The following is a 21,279-nucleotide window of genomic DNA, read 5'->3' as shown; positions in this document are numbered from 1 at the left end:
CATAATTTTCTTGTTTCTAGTTGTGACCTTTTCTTTTCTGCTTAGAGAAGTTCCTTTATCATTTGTTGCAAAACTGGTCTAGTGGTGCTGAATTCTCTTAGTTTCTGCTTGTCTGTAATGCTTTTGATTCCTCCCTCGAATCTGAATGAGAGCCTTACTGGGTAGAGTATCCTTAGTTGCAGGTTCTTCCCTATCATCATTTTAAATATATTGTATCACTCCCTTTTGGCCAGCATAATTTATGCTGATATCTATGCTGATATGCTAATTAGTTGATATACTTATGGAAGTTCCCTTGGATGGTATTTGTCGCTTTTCCCTTGTTGCTTTTAATATTTTTTTCTTTGTCTTTAATTTTTTGTCAGCTTGATTGCTATGTGTCTTGGTATATTCCTCCTTGGGTTTATCCTGTCTGGGACTCTCTGCACTTCCTGGACTTGGACGTCTATTTCCTTTCCCTTATTAGGGAATTTTTTAGCTATTGTCTTTCCAGGTATTTCATCAGGTCCCTTTTCTCTCTCTCTTCTCCTTCTGGAGCCCCTATAATGCAAATGTTGGTATGTTTAATGTTGTTTCAGAGGTCTCTTAGACTGTCTCCATTTCTTTTCATTTTTTTTCCCCTCTATTCTGTTCCTTGGCAGTGATTTCCACTATTTTGTCTCTAAGGCATTCTTCTGTCTTAGTTATTCTACTATTGATTCCTTTTAGTTTATTTTTCATTTCAGTTATTTTATTATTCACCTCTGTTTGCTCTTTAGTTCTTCTAGGTCTTTGTTAAACATTTCTTGTATCCTCCTGATCCTTGCTTCCATTCTTTTTCTAAGATTCTGGATCATCTTCACTATCATTATTCTGAATTATTAGTACTTATCTTATTTCTGGTAGGTTGTCTATCTCTCCTTCACTTAGTTGTTTTTCTGGGGTTTCATCTTTTTCCTTCATCTGGGGCATGTTCCTCTGCCATCTCATTTTGTCTAACTTTTTATGATTGCAGTTTCCATCCTGCTGGCTTCAGGATTATAGTTCTTTTTGCTTCCACTGTCTATCCTCTTGAAGCTATCTTGAGACTTGTGCAGGCTTCCTGATGGAAGGGACTGGTTCCTGCCCAGTGGTAGGTGGACCTGGGTCTTGTCTGTCTGGTAGAAGGGCTGTGCTCAGGAAGACTTCAAGCTGCTTGTCTGCTGATTGATGCGGCTGTGTTCCTGTCCTATTGGTTGTCTGGCCTGAGGTGTCCCAGCACTGGAACTATAGGCTGTTGGGTGGGGCTAATGGCAGCCTCTGGGTGGGCTCATGGCAATGAATGAATACTCCCCAGGACTACTGCTGCCAGGCTTTGTTCCTGCAGTGAGCCACAGCCACTCCCCATCTCCACTGGAAACCTTTCAATACTGTAATGTAGATCTGGCCCAGTCTCTTATGGGGTCACTGCTATTTTCCACTGGGAACTGGTGTACATGAGACTTTGTGTGTGCCCTCCAAGAGTGGACTCTCTGTTTCCTCAAGTCCCTTGGAAGTTTTGCAATCAAACCCTGCTGGTCTTAAAAGCCAGATTCTCTAGGGGCTCTTACTCCAGTTGCTAGATGCCCAGGCTGGGAAGCCTGATTGTGGCTTAGAATTTTCACTTCCGTGGAAGAACTTCTATGGTATAATTGTTTTCCAGTTTGTGGGTTGCCCACCTGGTGGATACCGGATTTGCCTTGACAATGATTGTGCCTCTCCTACCAACTCGTTATGGCTTCTTCTTTGTCTTTGGATGTAGGGTATCTTTCTTGCTAGGTTCCAGGGCTTTTTTTGGTTAACTATTATTCAGCAGTCAGTTGTGATTTTGGTGTTATTGTAAGAAAGAGTGAGCTCACATCCTTCCATCTGGCCTTCTCTGAAATGGGTGTATAAATTATAAACATAAAATTCAGAGAGAATAGAGATTCTAACAATGGTAAACAGCAGAGATATCCTGGAATGAGAGACAAGGAGGGGAATGACACTTGTCCTGGAAGGAAGGCATGTCAATCTCAACGTCTTAAAAGACACACATGAGCAAAGAGAAGAGCTTGGAGGTGGCAAGTTGTTATCCCACGATACCTTCCAAAGGTCAGAAGGAGTGACCGAGAGAGGAAGAGAAGGTTGGGGAAGAGGTAATGAGGTCAAAGAGGAACATTTCAGAATTCAGACACTAGAGGATGCAAAGATGTTTGTAATTAGAAAGCCATGGAATGGTCACATCAATGAATGGGGAAGATAGAGCAGAAGTATCAGGACCTGGAGGGAATGTAGCAGAGGAACTGTGTGATGGGTAAAACTGAATTCACTAAAGTAGGCAGTACAGTTTGGATAGCAAGGCAGAGTCATTGACCTGGTGCTCAAATCCCTAAGGATGATGAGAAAATGAATAAGACAGTTACATGGCCTTGATAAGGATGAAGATGGTGTCAATGAGCTGATGGGCTGGGCTTCAAAGGAGCTGGAGAAGGACATGTAGAGAGAGACAGGTGTGAGCTGCATAAAGATAAGGGAGGGAAAATTGCAATGTGGTTAAAATTACAGATAAGGTTGGAAGTAATCTGGATGTTAATAGATCACCATGGGGTGCTAGTAGGGAAGGGGATTCACTCCAAGAGGAGGATGAAGAAGGCTCCCACCCAAAGTTGACATCCTAATAAGGTGAGAAACACCTCAAAATGCTTTTGTTTATCCAGCGGGCTGGCATTTTGGATTCTCTGGGGTTTCAGGTAAGAAGAAGGAAAGGGGAAAACTACTAACTTGAGTGTGTAAATATCCTTTTTATGAAATAAAATGTAGTGTGCCTAGTGCCAAAGCTATAAGGAAATGTATCCCCAATATTTACATTTATATCAAAGCTAACGGTTACCATTCTTTCCACATCCTTATATTCTTTTCAATTCTAATGATCAGACTAAAGAAAATCAAATGTATACTGTTATCAAATTCATCTAAATAGTTCAATTTTGGATACTATATTTCATTTTCTTCTGACTTTTGATTATAAGATTTATTGTAACACCTTTATAACATCCATATCCTATTATGTGAATGAAAGGCAATTTTGGCAAAGGGACAATGTGATTCTTTAATATGAAAATATTCTTTTCTATTAACAAACACCAGATACTATTTTACCCAAGCAGTCAAAGAAGTGTTTCCCCATGCCCTGAATTAAAGAATTCTATTTATGTTCTTTTGTGCCATCAGGAACTTCTGCTCTTTACATCCATAAGAACTTTATGCTAATCTTGCCTAGTTTCTTTTAGCTTTTAGGTTTCAAGCAAAGCCAACAATAATTAATGTAAAATAAGCATGCTGGCATGGAAAACTGCTCCTTATCAATCAGTCACACCACGAATGTGCTGCACAGAATCATAACAGATAAACTTCCAAGTCCAGGGAAATGGTCATGAAAGAGGTCAAATATATTTAGATAAGAGTCAGTGACATGCACTGCTGTGAATAGGTCTAAAACTGTCTGTCATATAACTCCAAGAATTCAGATGAAACTGGTCCTCAGTGCTCTAAGGTTTCTGGGATGCTCTGACAGAACCACATCTTAGTTAGACCTCCTGGCTTGGACAAAGATTCATTTCTCTCAAAGTCAAGGTCATTAATAAAGGTCTGTGGTGTTCAGCATAGCAACCACTGACCACAAGTGGCTGTTGAACACTCGAAATATGACTAGTTTCAGGTAAGCTGTATGTGTAAAAAATACACTGGATTTCAAAGATTAATTTTAATTAATTAATGTATATTCTACTGATTTTAATAGAATGCACATTATCCTATTTATATTTTTACATGTTTAACTTAATCAGTTTTAATATTATTAATTACATGGAGACCGGGGTTCAATCCCTGGGTCAGAAAGATCCTCTGGAGAACAGGATGGCTATTCACTCCAGTATTCTTACCTGGAGAATTCCATGGGCAGAGGAGCCTAGCAGGCTACAGTCCATGGGTTGCAAGAGTCAAACATGACTGAGTGCCTAACACACACACACACACACACACACACACACATTAAAGTGATATATTGAGGATATTTTAGATATCAATATTTTAGATATATTGAGGTTTAAGATATATTATATTTTATGTTTTAAAATACGGCTACCTGAAACATTTAAATTATATATTCTGGCTCTCATATTTCTGTTGGGCAGGGCTGGTCTGGGCTGTATCCCAGTTTTGAGATGAGCCACTAGGAGGCAGTAGAGTGTAGTGATTAAGAGCAAGGGTACTTGGTCAGGAAGTTTGAGGTTTAATTCCCACAAATTCCGTTTCTTCACTAAGGGACCTTGGCACCTAAATTATCTTCTCCAAGTCTCAGTTTTCTCACTTATAAAACAGGAAAATCAATTTTGCTTTCCACTTAGGTATGATGGAGTCTAAACCACTCACATCTAAGGGAACCACTTGGGTTCTTACAATGAGCATGAGTTCCAGATTATAAAGGAGAACACAATTTTTAAGTTATCTGTCTAATGAGAAATAGATAAGGCATGAGTCTTAAATAGTAAAATGCATCAAATAAGAACATTTAAAATATTCTTATCTTCTTGAGCCTCTTGATGAAAGTGAAAGAGGAGAGTGAAAAAGTTGGCTTAAAGCTCAACATTCAGAAAACGAAGATCATGGCATCTGGTCCCATCACTTCATGGAAAATAGATGGGGAAACAGTGGCTGACTTTATTTTTGGGGGCTCCAAAATCACTGCAGATGGTGATTGCAGCCATGAAATTAAAAGACGCTTACTCCTTGGAAGGAAAGTTATGACCAACGTAGACAGCATATTATAAAGCAGACACATCACTTTGTCAACAAAGGTCCATCTAGTCAAGGCTACGGTTTTTCCAATAGTCATGTATGGATGTGAGAGTTGGACTGTGAAGAAAGCTGAGCCCAGAAGAATTGATGCTTTTGAACTGTGGTGTTGGAGAAGACTCTTGAAATTCCCTTGGACTGCAAGGAGATCCAATCAGTCCATTCTAAAGGAGATTAGCCCTGGGTGTTCTTTGGAAGGAATGATGCTAAAGTTGAAACTCCAATATTTTGGCCACCTGATATAAAGAGCTGACTCATTAGAAAAGACCCTGATGTTGGGAAAGATTGAGGGCAGGAAGAGAAGGGGATGACAGAGGATGAGATGGTTAGATGGCATCACCGAATCAATGGACATGGGTTTGGGTGGACTCCGGGAGTTGGTGATGGTCAGGGAGGCCTGGCGTGCTGCGGTTCATGGGGTCGCAAAGAGTCGGACACGGCTGAGTGACTGAACTGAACTGAACTTATGCCTTTGACCTATTGCTACTTAACAGCAGAAATATATAAAGGAAAGCAGAAGTAAAACTCCAAATCTAAATGTGGGTTAGTTCTGCTATTTTCTGGTCACCTTTCTCTGCTACTATAGGACATAATGGAAACAAACTTTACAGTTTCCTGATGAAAAACAGGAAAGTCCTTCTTCCTCCCCAAAGGTAATCAATCACATGCCATTTAATAACTAAACATTAAGTAATATTTGGATTGGAGAGCTATTTGGGCAGTATGGGTAATGGAAAGTGAATAAGACAGGGCATGCACTCAACCCTGGATCAGCTACAGCCTGGACCATTGTCACACGAAGTCTTCAAACCTTGGTTTTTTCATCCATAATGAAAATGGGGATGAGGATGACAATGCCTCTCACAATAGTTTTAAAGATTAAATTAAATAGTGGATATAAAACCCACTTGTCTGTAAACTGTAAAATATTACATGAGTATTAGCTAGTATCATGATTTGATTCTAGTGGATTCTAAGACTCATCTACACAGATGGAGCCACTGTGCTCTCCGGTTAATATAAAGAGCAGAAGGTAAACAAGGGTGACTTTGTACCTGACGGTTAACCTATCAGGACCTTGGTTCATATTCGTCCTAACGTATATTAAAAAATAATTGGGAAGGCATTATTTTATTTTATTTTTTTTAAAAAAGCACTCAAATTCTTATACAGGTGTGAAGCATTATTGGTTTGGATAATCACGGAGTTGATTTTACTGAAAAATACAGAAAAATCTTATATTGAATATCTAGGAGTCCCTCCTACTGTGAAAAGTGGCCATTGCTATGCTCCAAAAAATATTTCCTTGTGCTCTTAACTCACATACACTAACTCAAGATAATAGGGGCAATAATATGCCAATTGAAATAGGAAGGTTGCAGTATGCATGTCTTGTTCAGGTCTGGGTAAGATGAAATTTAAAAGCATCTATGCCATCATTTTCAAGTAGAGCCACATTCAGCACAGTGTGATAATCACAACTGCAGGAGATCATTTCCAACAAGAACTATCCGTTTGTATTCAGGCTGACAAAGTTGGCTTCTTTGTTAAAAAAAAAAAAAGAAAGAAACTCATCTGCAGTATTTTTAAATCAGTACTATTTTTGAAATGCAAGTATTCCAAAAGACATGAGCAGGATTTATCCACCCTTTAATTATTAGGGCTCTAAATTGGACATATATAGATGCAACAATGACTTTTATAAATGAGTCCTTGAAACTTCACATAAATAAAAAAGAACTCATAAAAATGGAAGAGTAAAATAAAAGCATCCTATTGACCTCTAAATAGCTACCTACATAACTGACACACTTTCCCCACATCTTTTGATTTCATGTTATTTATTAAGGAGAACATACTGGTACTAAAAGACTTTTCTGTCAGTGTATACGTCTTCATTCTTAGTTGTTTCTCATCACTTTCAATTTATACAGAATGTTAACAAGCTTTCTAATTTTTGGGGGGCATAGCCTGCAGGACCTTAGTTCCCCAACCAGGGACCAAATCCATGCCCCCTGCAGTAGAAGCATGGAATCCTAACCACTGGACCAACAGGGAATTACCTAAACTATCTAATTTTAAAAATTAAGCTCATTTAGTTTTTGCTGACTTAAACTTTTATTTTTTCATTTTATATGTAGTTTCCTTGCATTTATTAATTTTTCTGTTGTACTCTCTTGATTTACTATCCCAGTGCATGGATAATGCCATTCTTAAACAAAACTTCAGACTTGGGATGTCATGTATTCTTTACACAATGCTTCTGTTCAAATATTAAATAAAAACATGACTTAACAAGTGAGCACACTAAGGAAAAGAACTAGTATCTCTGTGCATATGGAAAATTCAAGGAGTAAAAGGAAAAGTGAGGAAGATGCATCCACTGAGGTACTAAGGCAACTAAGCCAATCTTGGTAAGGAAAAGATTAAATAAGACAGCAAAAAAAAAAAAAAAAAAAGGAAAAAAAAAAAAAGACAGCAAACCAAGGGCCCTAAAAGTACCAAGTGTGCTCTCTAGAAGTTCAGAGACGTAGAAACCAATTCAGGAAGTGTATGGATTGTCAGTAACCTAAGAAGCACAGATAATGCATCACCAACACTGACTCTAATCATTTTTACCCTTTATTTCCATTTCTGGTATTTTAACCTGTTTTTTATACGTAAAAGTTCAATGCCACAGCCACCACCATTCCCACTATGACTACTGCCTTAACTATACCAACACCATCATCAACATGCCTAGACTTTACATTAACAAAAATGCAAGACACAAAAGTACTTCTTTGCCTTCAGGGAGACTAACTGCACTATTAACCTTTTCCAGGGCAGTGAGTGAAAAGTGAACACCAGTGATTACACCTGGAAGGTCTTCCGAGAGCAAGAGTTACACTTACTAATTCCAAGCTAGGCTCACTTTGCTTCTTGCATGATCAGTTGCTTAAGCTGTCTGACTCTTTGCAGTCTCATGGACTGTAGCATGCCACGCTCCTCTGTCCATGGGATTTCCACATAAGAATAGTGGAGTGGGTTGCCATTCCTTTTCCAGGGGATCGTCCCAACCCAGGGATTGAATCTGTGTCTCCTGCACTGGCAGGCAGATTCTTTACCACCGAGTCACCAAGGAAGCCCCACTTTGCTTCTTATCTATATCACACACTCGACACAAACTGTGGTTATGCCTTTTGGCTGCACCTTTAGAGTACACTGCTTATCCTAGACCAGCACTTTCCCGAAGGTATATTCACGAAACACCTGGGTAACGCCTATTTAAAATGATTGACTAAGGAAAGTGCTATATTCCGTATTCCCTTCTTGAATATTCAGAGCATTTAGCATGTTAAAGATGCTTGCAATAAAGGAACTATCTTTGCCTAGCTCAGCATTTCCTGAGTTTATTTGACCATGCAACCATTCTGTATTCATACCCCTTTACAGGCAATCTAGGAACATCTCCCAGAACTAATACTTCCAGAGAGACATTGGGAAACACCCTTTTGACTGATAAGGGACAGAATGAATTCAGATGAATATTACATCCTCCCAAAGCTTGAAAAACCTATTCTGCCCTAGGAAGAGGAGACAACAGCGCAACCAAATGAGTGCCGAAGAGGAAAGGATTTCTTAAAATTACAAGGTCTTCTGAGCAAAGGTACCTGTTCTACTTACTTAAGGAGATTCCCGAGATTGAAAAGAGCCCGGTTATGCTGTGGGTTTAGCTGGAGAGCCTTCTGATAGTACATCTTTGCCTCTGCTGTGTCTCTAGTCAGGGTTCCAAGGTTGTTCAGGGCACTTGCGTGGCGTGGATACAACCTGAAAAATTAGAAATATTAGCCATGATTGTTCAAAGACTTCTACATTGGTCATGATTTACTTGTTCTTCACCCCTCCCCACCTCAGGTATGCCAGAACCAAAATGAAACACTGAATTCTTCCTTTATTTCACAGTATGTCTATGTGAAATCTTTTTTTTTATTTCTTTATGACTACGCTGAGTCTTTGTTGCTCTGCACAGGCTTTCTTTAGTTGCAGCGAGCAGGGGCTACTCTCTACTTGCTGTGTGCAGGCTTCTCACTGAGGTGGCTTCTCTTGTTAAGGAGCATAAGCTCTAGAGCACAGGGCTCAGTAGTTGTGGTGCCTGGGCTTAGTTGTCCCATAGCATGTGGAATCTTCCTGGACCAGGGATTGAACCTGTGTCCCTTCACTAGCATGTGTATTCTTAACCACTGAACCACCAGGGAAGTCCCTTTATGTCAAATCTTAACGATCAACTGTTTGTGCAGCTACCGGAATGTAAAGATGGCAGGAAGGCACATACTTGACACTCAGTGGTATAAGGAAATTACCCCCAAAGAGTGCAAAATAAATAATATGCCAATCAACCCAGGTAAGATACTTAGCTTGGAGCCTACAGTTACTTTCAACTTCCTTTGATAGAAAATCCTCATTGCTTCAGGTGTTGAGTTTCTGGTCTAGGGGACTGCTGACCAGCTGCCTGGATAATGCCCACTATTACACAAGATGCTGGCAATTCCTCAGCTGAGGGATCTTCATGAATATATTTGAATATCTGAAGCATAAGTGACATGACCATTACTGAGAAGGTGATACAAACATCTCCCCACAAAAATGATATTCCTCCTTCAAATGGCTCTCTGTCTTGACTCTTTTACCATTTTACCTCATTTTCCCCTCTACTGCAATTTGGCACCATCTGCCCTGATAGAGTCTGGGAATGAAAATCCTGACAAATATTTAAAAATTTAAAAATGCACAATGAAGTGAAAATAGCAATCCTAATATTCAGAAGCAAATGTAAAGGAGGACTGCATGTACATCAGCAAACCAAATTTATGCTGATTAAGAAAGGAAGAGAATCAATTTACTTCCTTAGCTCAAAACTATACGGAAAGCAAATCAGCACTGCTTCTTTAGCCACTGCTGAATTGTTTCTGCAGTGCTCAGAGTGGGCATATTTAGTCGTCAAAGAGGTCGCCTTGTCTCTGTCACCCAGAGGACTTTGTATAAGCCTGTGGAGCTGCCTTTTAATGTAGGAAAGTCAAGATAAAGCCCAAGTAATAAAAACAGGATCTGTACCTGTGAAGTCTCCTGACGATCAAAAGTCATGCTTCCCCTCTCCCAGCCTGTTCCATACCTTCTAAGAAGATCAATATAATCTGGGGACAGAGAGGTTCCTATTAAAAGGCCAAGGAAGACAAGCTGCATAGCTTTTTTTAAAAAGCCTTTGCATAACCCAGAGTTTATTTGGCATGTAATTGTCCCTTCCCTACTTTCTCATAGCTCAGCTATAAGCATCCCTCAGTACTTTCAGGAAGACACACTGGGTAGTGGTCCTCTTGACTGACAAAAGACAGAATCAATTTAGATGAAGGTTACATCCTCCCAAGGCTTGAAAACACTAATTTTTCACAACGACTTTGGAGGCTGCAGGGAGACATATATTATGAGAGGAAGTTGGGAATAGAAAAAACACATACACACTGTTTGGTTACCTTTAATTAGCAAAGACAATCTGCAGGTACCTGGTACCAACCCCCTAACTCCCAGCCTCACAGTTCCTAGGGGGTCTCCATGGAGATGCAAGCCCTTGGAGGTCTCTGAAGTGCCTCTATAGGACATCAGAACCAAGATAAGATGCTCTAATGCTTGACCACTCACTTCATGCCCTGAACAGCCTCCTTGGGAAGCTATGTCTAAAAATTACTTTGGGAATGGTCATGGAGAGCACATCAGAGCCAGAACTTAAATTCTTCCAATGGAAAAAAATTTTTTTTTGGATGCTGAGCAAAGCTCTCTGACCTCCTAAAGATTTAAGGTGGGGACAGGTCCAGTGAACATGATGAAAACAGTTCTAATTGTTTCTCTGATAACAAACAGCAACAGAAGGTCCTAGGAACCTCTGCCTTCTCAGAAGAGGTCACTTCTTAAAACTTGGACTTTTTCTTATTTCTTTAGGTTTTGGAGGCCTCAGAATAAATGTCTGAGATGAAAACACTAAATTTAGGAAGTTGTTCAATTGCTCAGTCATGTCTGACTCTTTTGCAACCCCATGGATTGGAGCGCACCAGGCTTCTCTGTCCATGGGATTTCCCAGGCAAGAATACTGGAGCAGGTTGCCATTCCCTTTTCCAGGGGATATTCCCAACCCAGGGATAGAACTGGAGTCTCCTATATCTCCTACATTGGCATGTGGATTCTTTACTTCTGAGCCACCAGGAAAGCCCAAATATAGGAAAGGGCAGTCTAAATTCATTAAGAGCTTCTACATGGGTTCCCTGTCACACAACAGCCTCTCCTGCTGGTTCTCAGTCCACCTTTTATGACTTTGTCACTGTCTCACTGCCATTTAAAGCAATAGCATGCACTTTCAAAGATTACTGACTACAAAAATGTTTCTCTCTCTCTGTTTTTTCAAACCAGAAACAGAACATAAGCCTACACTGAACTCTCTAAAACAGAAACAATCACTGAGAAGGAAAGTAAAAGAGAAACAAACATAAATACCATGAGGGGAAAAAAGTCTTCCGCATGTCTTGTGCTCCAAGAGGCTTAGGACAGGGCTTTGTGGTCAGCTACAGGCAGCAAAGCAGCTCTGCTGTAACAAAGTCCTAACCTGTCCAGGAAGGGGATTGCTGGCATTTACAGTGATTTACTGAATCTAATGCAGGAGCCACAGGAGACTCGGGTTTGATCCCTGGGTCAGGAAGATCCCCTGGAGAAGGAAATGGTAACCATTCCAGTATTCTTGCCTGAAGAATCCCAAGGTCAGAGAATCCTGGCAGGTTACAGTCCATGGGGTCGCTAAGAGTCCGACAGGACTAAAACGACTTGGCACATTGATTCTGTTACCACTCACAGAGCTCCACCTCGAAAATGTGTGATATTGTTTATTCCTGGTAGTAGTAAGGGTCTGCTAGCAATAGCTTCTTTCTCTGAGCTGGTTAGGCTTGCCTAATCACAAGCAAGCATTGCATTATTTATGAAACAAAGCTGAATTTCATAAAAATAATTATTCAAGAGGGCCAAGAAAAAAAAGTCACTTTTAATTTTGATGTTTATATAGATGTAGACATTTTCTTAAACCATATATTCTGCTCTTGTTTACAGAAGATCTATGCAAGGACAAAACTTACTTTGTATGTTTACTTTTTATATTAACTGTGTTTAAATGAACTCAGGTCTAATTCAATCCTGAGGTCTCCAGCAGGGGAATTTTCTACTGGAAAGATGAATAATTTAAGAGCTGTCTATATAGCTCCATCAATTGTCAGAATAAATGAAGTGTGCCTTGACTTTGACGACTACAGGTATGCTTTACAAAAGTTCTGGTAGTGATTATTCCCTTCCCCAGCTAAACAATCTCTACAAAAGCTCCACTGAACTGGAGGAGAGTGGTGATTTTCTTTTCAAACACTATTTTAAAAAAACAGTGTGAACAGCCACTAGTATCAGGAAGTGTATTCTTTCTCTTTAAAAAAAGACATCTAGATATAGAAATACAATTACAATTCTATGAGCTGAAGAGAATATCGTTTCAAATATTGGCTGATTTACATTCCTGATAAGCACACATCCATTTGAGCATTGAAGTGCTTCTTATTTTTTATCTGGTAGCCTTTCCTTAAGCAGAATTAATAAAGCAGGTAGTTAAGGACACTATTATTATTCCCTTTCATTCCCAGACACCTTATCTCTGAAGAATGAACATCAACAATATGTTAACAGGAACCACTGAGGTAGCAGTTGCCTAAGTGACAAACAGAAAGCAGAAACAGAAGAAAAAGGGCCCGAAACACTGAGCATGTATTAATGGTACTTTATTAGAGCGCTTTCTCGTACACTATCTAACTTAATTCTAATTCTTCAAGTAGAATTATTGTACTGTTTTACAGTTGTGGAAAGGGAGGGTGGGGAAATTAAAGAAAAAATAAATTACTTTCTTCAAAAACGAAATATCTCAGAAGCAGTTGTGTTAAGTGTTGAAAGTCAGATAATTCCAGTAAATCTATTTATTTTCCCAAATAATCCATGAGTCATTCAACCTTCAGTAAAGAAATATACTGCTACCAATTAGGGCTTCCACTTAGAAGAATTTCCCCTTGTATCCTTGGGCCAATTCATTCAGCTATGATCTTATAGGGACTTCTCAGTGACAGAAGCAAAATAAAGTCAATACTCAGGAAACATGGCTGAGGTTCTCCTTCCCTGGGAAAACTTGTCTCCTGTCATACAAAATACTCATGTTATCTCTGCAAAGCACAGTATTATGGGAAATTATTTGGAACCAACAATATTCAGTAAGTATGCAAGGCAGTGAGGCTTCCCTGGTGGCTCAGATGGTAAAGAATGTGCCTGCAGTGCAGAAGACCCTGGGTCGGGAAGATCCCCTGGGGAAGGGAATGGCAATCCACTCCAGTATTCTTGTCTGGAAAATTCCGTAGACAAAGAAGCCTGGTGGGCTACAGTCCATGGGGTCACCAAGAGTCGGATATGACTGAACGACTAACATTGTGGTTTACTGTGTGATATAAGGCACAGATACATGCTCACAGATCCACTGGTCTCAAGCTGCAATTTCAACTAAAGATCCATGAAGATAAAATGTACATGAGTCTAGTTTCGTTTCATATTTTATTTAGTCATTTACTTCAAATTTTGTACACTCTGTTCAAAAGTTAAGAATGATGTTCTTTTTTTACTGTTTGAGAAACTTCTAAGGCATTTCATTGTTCAAACAAGACTGTAACATGTGCTCCAGTTTGCAATTTCCTTTTGGAGCATACACACCCTGATTTATTTGTCTGATTTTCATTCCACACATTAATTTATTTGAGGCTAAGTATGCTAAGGTCAGATGTTTATTTTCTATTTCCTGTTGGGGGGAAAAAAAGAAAAAAGGACCTGAAAGAAAAACAAGACTAGGAAAAAACTCAATCATGAGACCTCAAGTGCACTGAACTAAAAAGTACCCAAAGTAAGCTTTATTTCAGGAGTCCGCAGCAGCAGCATATTTTTAGTCACGTTAGTTCCTGGCATTTCTCAAGTGCCTGGTTCCTCCATGCTATAAACTATGAATCATCAGGTCATTAAATTGTGCCAGAATGACATTGACCGTCTACCAGTCTGCTTCTTTAATTGTCTGAAATCACCATTGACACCCAGAAGTAAGTCTTGCCACTTTCTTTTGGTTCTGTACTTCTTCCCATTCATTAGATAGCCTTGGGGAAATAAAAACCTCAAATGCAATTTAGGGAAACAGGACACACTCTTCAGTGAGGGGCCAATTAAATGATCTGACCTCTCACAATGGATGACCTCCAGTCAGGATTCAGCAGGACTCCGCCCATCTGACTTTTCTAGACAATTTAAAGAAAAACCATGCCCTCAGGAAATGACTCATTTTAAGTGACTGAATTTTCCTGATTCCCGGGAATTTTCCTCAGGAGGCTGGGAAATACATTGAATTAAATACTTCTCTGCTCTTTTAAACAGAAAGTAGTCAATGTAATTTAACTTTTCTCAAGGGCTTGGGGTGACCATGGTGAACTTTGGTTTTCTGTGGCAGAAGAATAGGAAATCATTTTGGTGGAGTGGAAAAATAATTGCACTTGGGAGTCAGAAGCCTTGGGCAACTTTCTTGCTGGGTGATTTTGAGCTCATATCTGTGCATTAGTTGCTCTCTCTGTAACAATAAGGTCCATAACATATTAACCTGTGTGACCAAAAAGGATGGTGGGTATGAGATGCCTACCATCATCCCTGGTACATTCTACACATCTGATGCTCTGGGGTTGGCTGCAGAACCTCTGGGTGGCTGTGCTTGGCTCCCTGCACAGCCTAATGAACACATGCCAGGCTGAAACTGCCACTCTTCTTTCATGTATATTTCTCATCCTCCAAAAAATCACCCTTCTCACTACTGTCAAAGGCATCTGACTTGCTTCCATCAGTCAAAATAACATCCATTATTTTTTCACTACTAACCCAATGAATACTCAAGTCTTCTCATATCCATCTGTTTCTCCCATGTCATGGGTCTTCAGATGTGAAGGACACTCGGCCCAGTCCATTTTAAGAATGTAGGACTGTTCCTTGTCAAGCACTCACTCCAACAGAGTCTGTTAATCTTTCATCATCTGAAACAAATGATTCCCACAGGCACCAGGGTAATTACCTCCAAACCTTTCTGACACGCTCAACATCAAATGGAATTCCAGACACGCACAATTTAAGAGTTACACCCAAGGTTATAAGGAGATTCAAAGTCCTATATGGCAGATCAGTGTGCTCCTAGTATCCTTCTTGTAATAACACTTCGCAGCATGTGTAGCACTCTGGCTGTTAGACTGCCAGGAAAAAAAAAAAAAAAAGACAGTGATGGGACAGAAGGAGTGTGTCCATGTTTACAGTTAATAGTGCCAGCCTAGGAGGTCGTGAGGAGTGGGGAGGGAAAGCAGTGTATATCCTGAAGATTCACCTCAGGAATTGGGGGTCACCACTGGCATATAATGGGGTTTCCCAAGTGGTGCTAATAGTAAAGAATCTGCCTGGCAATGCAAGAGACACAAGAGATGAAGGTTCGAGCCTTGGGTTGGGAAGATCCCCTGGAGTAGAAAGTGGCAACCCACTCTAGTATTTTTGCCTGAAAATTCCATGGACAGAGGAGCCTGGTGGGCTATAGTTCATGAGGTTGCAAAGAGTCAGACATGACTGAGTGACTGAGCAGACACACACACACACACACACACACACACACACTGGCATATAATGGTCAGCAGCCCAGTTCAGTTCAGTCACTCAGTCGTGTCTGACTCTTCGCAACCCCATGAACCACAGCATGCCAGGCCTCCCTGTCCATCACCAACTCCTGGAGTTCACCAAAGCCCATGTCCATTGATTCAGTGATGTCATCCAATCATCTCATCCTCTGTCATCCCCTTCTTCTCCTGCCCTCAATTTTTCCCAGCATCAGGGTCTTTTCAAATGAGTCAGCTCTTCGCATCAGGTCCCCAAAGTATTGGAGTTTCAGCTTCAACATCAGTCCTTCCAATGAATATTCAGGACTGATTTCCTTTAGGATGGACTGGTTGGATCTCCTTGCAGTCCAAGGGATGCTCACGAGTCTTTCCCAACACCAGAGTTCAAAAGCATCAATTCTTCTGTGCTCAGCTTTCTTCACAGTCCAACTCTCACATCCATACATGACCACTGGAAAAACCATAGCCTTGACTAGACGGACCTTAGTAGGCAAAGTAATGTCTCTGCTTTTCAATATGCTGTCTAGGTTGGTCATAACTCTCCTTTCAAGGAGTAAGCATCTTTTAATTTCATGGAATCACCATCTGCAGTGATTTTGGAGCCCATAAAAATAAAGTCAGCCACTGTTTCTAGTGTTTCCCCATCTATTTTCCATGAAGTGATGGGACCAGATGCCATGATCTTCGTTTTCTGAATGTTGAGCTTTAAGCCAACTTTTTTGCTCTCCTCTTTCACCTTCATCAAGAGGCTCTTTAGTTCTTCTTCACTTTCTGTCATAAGGGTGGTGTCATCTGCATATCTGAGGTTATTGATATTTCTCCCAGCAATCTTGATTCCAGCCTGTGCTTCTTCTAGCCCAGCGTTTCTCATGATGTACTCTGCATATAAGTTAAATATACAGGGTGACAATAGCTAGTGGTGTTAAAAGTGTATAAGTGTATTAGAGCTTGAAACCTGCAGAGGAGAAAAACGAAGTGAAGCAGAAGAATAGGGTATGCTGGGGTTGGCTGGGAGACCAGGGATAGACTCATGGACAAGATGAGATTACCTAAGGCGCCCTGAAGGGAGGGGGGCAGCCATTTACAGAAGGGGGAACGTGTCTTGGGAAGGAGGAAGGACAAATGCAGAGTCCCTGTAATAGATGTGAATGAAAAAATACTGACCACTGTATCAGCAAACAAACAATGTGGCAGCCATTACATCATCACATTACAGCTGCCCAGATGGTGAGCCCTGGGGGACTCTGGATAGAAACCAGATGCCTAGCATCCTGCAGCCAGCAGCTGCAGCCACCTCTGATGGTGCACCCTGGGGAGACTCAGGATGAGACAGCACATGATACTGGCCCCAGATAGCTGAGGTGCACATCAAAGGAATGGTTTTCAGTGAACCCAGACTCTTGCATCTTCCCCTACATTAGAAAAACACTAAGTTTCTTAAGATATCTGATTTTCTTTAATAAACAGTAATCTTTTGTTGCTCCAACTACCTGGTCTTTGTTGCAAAAACTCTTATATATCCTCAACCCCCATTTGCTTCTTCAGAGTAGTCTCTCAGAGTTATCTGAGATGCTGTGTCCTGGGCCATCTGCCAAATAAAACATAATGCTCTACTTTTAGGTCATGCTTTTTTTTTTTTTTTCCCCCAACTGATATAGGAATGTGGCAACTGCTGTCCAGCATTCCTGGAGCTGACAGCGATAGGTGCAATAGGAGGTGAGGTCTGAGTGGTAGAGGTCAGATAGTGCATGACATGGAGACCACTGCAGGGCCCTTGATTCTTGATGGAAGCAAGCAGAATGTTCTGAGCACAGGACTGCTAATGAACTCCCCTGGGCTGCTGGGTTGAGAACAGATGGCAGGAGGGCAGAAGGGAGAAGTGAAAATGGGGAGATCAGAGGACACTGAAGCAATCCAGGTGAGAGTGGACAGTGGAGGCAGGGAGAAGGGATCTGATTTAGGATGCATTAACAGCATTTACTGAGTTTAGCATGGCCAGGTATTTAGACATTGTTTTACACCTTGTTTGTGAATTATCTTCTAATGTTCCAGGGGGCAAATTGGCTCGGATGGTAAAGCGTCTGCCTGTAATGCAGGAGACCCGGGTTCGATCCCTGGGTCGGGAAGACCCCCTGGAGAAGGAAATGGCAATCCACTCCAGCACTCTTGCCTGGAAAATCCCATGGACGGAGGGGCCTGATAGGCTACAGTCCATGGGGTCGCAAAGAGTCGGACACATGACTGAGCGACTTCATTCATTCATTATTCCAGCCCTATGAGGTAGTCTGGAGAAGTAACTGGCAACCCACTCCAGTATTCTTGCCTGGAGAATCCCAAGGACAGAGGAGCCTGGCAGGCTGTAGTCGATGGGGTCGCAAAGAGTCAGACATGACTGAGTGACTAACACTAACACTATGAGTAGGTAACACCACTATTCTCATTTTAACAGAAAATCTAAATGATATTCTGTTCAGTTCAGTTCAGTTCAGTCGCACAGTTGTGTTTGACTCTTTGTGATCTCATGGACTACAGCAGGCCAGGCCTCCCTGTCAATCACCAACTCCCCGAGCCTGCCCAAACTCATGTCCATTGAGTCGGTGATGCCATCCAACCATCTCATCCTCTGTCGTCCCCTTCTCCTCCCACCTTCAATCTTTCCTAGCATCAGGTTCTTCGCATCAGGTGGCCAAAGTATTGGAATTTCAGCTGCAGCATCAGTCCTTCCAATGAGTATTCAGGACTGATTTCCTTTAGGATGGACTGGTTGGATCTCCTTGCAGTCTAAGAGACTCTCAAGAGTCTTCTCCAACACCACAGTTCAAAAGCATCAATTCTTTGGTGCTTGCATCACCGACTTGATGGACATGAATTTGAGTAAACTCCAGGAGTTGGTGATGGACAGGGAGGCCTGGCATGCTGCAATACATGGGGTCGCAAAGAGTCAGACATGACTAAGCGACTGAACTGAATGGAACTGAACTGCCTAGCACCAGTGACTGGTTGATAAGGGGGTATAAATGTTCCATTCCTTTAATGACAACTCTGAGGATGCCCAGCTCCCGAGCACCCTAAGGGCTCCTCTGATCCCCTGGGAGTATACCGCATCTCAGCTTCTCCCTCTGCCCATCTTGTTTCTCTGGCCAGCATTAATGATCTTCCTGTTTGTTAATCTCTGCCTTGGATTCTGTTTCCTGGGGAACTACAGTGAGGTTTTGAAGTGACAGAAAAGAAGAGAGAAAAGAAGAGAGAAAAGAAGGCAGAAAAGAAGAGAACAAATGGTTTTTAATATAAATTATAGAACATTCATGCTGAAATATAGTCCATAAGTATGATCACAATATGACTAAAATTCTAGCTTTCTAAATGAAATGTATAATGTCTTGGATTTAATGAATAAAATTGCTAAACTTAATTAACACAAAATAACATGGTAAGAATATAATTTTAACAAAAAGGAACAAAAATAATTTCAATTGTCCTACTGGAAAGCATATTTAGACTTTTATAAATGAAAATGACACACCAGCAGAAGAATCCATCTCCACTTGTTAAACTAGGTTAACAAATGGCATCGCAATTTTTATTCTTTCCAGAAATACATGGCAGCTGGTAGTTAATGCCACCTGTAGTCATGGGAGTTATTTTAAATGCTCATTCAAAAATAGCCTAGGTAAAGAAGGGCTTTTAAGTAATCATTAAATCCTGATTTTTTTAAAAAATGTTCAAACTCTACCAGTTTTATAGACAACACTTTTCAAAGGAATTATAATAATCTTATTAATAGACTCAGGACATCAATGAACAGTGGGTTAATTAGATATAGACTTCTTTACAGTCTAATGATATGGCTTTCTTCAATAATCACTGTCTTATGATTTCCTTTTTTCCACATACACTTATTACAATCTCATGGAGCCTCTTTGCAGACTTCCAATTATCTTCATACGAGGGGATACAAAGAATGATAGCAGTGGGAACTGTTCTTATGACAAGTCTCTATTTTATGCATTAAAAAAAATCCCAGTCAGAAAAATTTTAGCTTCTCCTTTCCCACGTGTTAGCCAATTATATATCAGTTGAATATTTCTTTTGTACAAGAGTTTTAAAAGCACATTTCTTTCCTTTTAATTATGTCTGGTCAGGGACTTCAACACTGCCCCCACCCCCCACTAACAGTTTCCCTCCTCTTCAGATTTTCTATTTAAAAGATCAACAATAGATATATTAGGAGTGGACAAGTCCTCTCTAAGGGGCCAGGTGACCCAAAGACACTTGAGAGATCCCTCAGGTCAGGGACCTCTGAGTAATGCATCTCCTACTCAATATAACTTACAGGAGGGTGACTTCTTAGACTATGTCTGTGAATTTCATGTGAAACCATAACTGTGAAAAGAAAATAGCTATCTGGGTGGCTGAGGATCACAGCCTTTTTATATGTGGCTGATATCCAACTACCTGGAATGCGTCAGCCAGTCTGGGTGTGGCAGGGGCTTACTGTCAGGGGCTAGAAGGAAGAGGACATCTAAATGAACAAATGTTCAGAGGAACATGGAGTGATTCCTGCTGACATCAGAGAGACTTTTTTGATCTACCTGAATAAAGGTGAACTCTATTCTCATTGCCAGCTTCAGGGTTCTTAATGACTAGCCCATATTAGCCAATCAGTAATTGATTTTTGTAGGGAATCTATACTTAAGATGAAAAATAATTTCCATGAGACTTCTAATGAAGACTCTTTTAAAACAGACATGTAAATGTATCATCAGATTTCCAGATATTCTCTCTTCTCTGTAAAGCATTTTGGGGGATATATACTTCTTAGTAAACCCTCTCTATAAGTCTGGGCCTGTTTGTTCCTGTAAGTTATGCTGCTTGAGTCAGTTGTGTTTATTAACAAATTTATTCCAGTTTATTGCAGTTTCCTGATATAATGAAATATCTTACCAACTGATAAAATGTAAATGTGAAAAAGAGTAGTAATTTCTATGAAAACTAAAAAAAAACTCAAAAAAGGGAACTTGCTCAAAAATTGCTATTGAATTCAATATAAGATTAATTGTAAAAGACTGGAAGAGAAAAATCAGAAGTCTCAGTCTTTACATTTTTAGTCCACTTTAAAGTATCAAAACTCATCACCACAGAAATGAACTATATATGTGTTTTTTGCCAATTCTAATCAGCAGACTCTTACTCAAAGAAAAAGACTTGCTATGACATTAAAAGAACTGGTAAATGGGGGTACCTGTGAAATTTTAGGGTACAATAAGACATTTGAGTATGCATTATTTATTTCATGATTCTTCACTTTAAACTGACTTTTAAAACTAATCAAGAAGCCACTGGCCAACTAGACATACAGTATTAACTGCACTTCATTTGGGAAGTGCCACTCTCACTCCTTTTGGGCTTACCAAATGAATCATTCCATGAGAGGTTTTGTACAGGAAGAGCTTAATGGTTGGGTGGTCTCTGGACTTTCTACTCCCATCATATGAGGTGAAATGGTAGGAACCTTCTCCAGAGTAATTCAATGGTTAGAAACTTTTGAAGGAAAATGGCAGCTTCACCGGCAGTATTCTGATTTTCCAGTGTCCAGAATCCCAACCTTTATAACACCCTAATAAATATAACAGCCATCTCGACAGCAAAGGAAAACTTATACCTGTCTTTG

The 21,279-nt window shown here is 40.4% G+C and overlaps 1 protein-coding gene across 4 annotated transcripts in view; it reads right to left on the bottom strand.

Annotated features, from left to right (window-relative positions):
* TMTC1 (transmembrane O-mannosyltransferase targeting cadherins 1) overlaps positions 1-21,279 on the bottom strand; it is a 338,032-nt gene that overhangs the window by 79,054 nt on the left and 237,699 nt on the right. For all 4 annotated transcript variants that reach the window (XM_004006752.5, XM_027967794.2, XM_042247328.1 and 1 more), the window contains one exon: positions 8,500-8,643. In XM_004006752.5, coding sequence (XP_004006801.1) covers positions 8,500-8,643 — 144 coding nt within the window. The remainder of the gene's footprint in view (positions 1-8,499; positions 8,644-21,279) is intronic.

The sequence above is a fragment of the Ovis aries genome, chromosome 3 (genome assembly GCF_016772045.2).
Source record: "Ovis aries strain OAR_USU_Benz2616 breed Rambouillet chromosome 3, ARS-UI_Ramb_v3.0, whole genome shotgun sequence".
NCBI lineage: Eukaryota > Metazoa > Chordata > Mammalia > Artiodactyla > Bovidae > Ovis > Ovis aries.
This window is presented reverse-complemented; position numbering and strand designations above follow the sequence as displayed.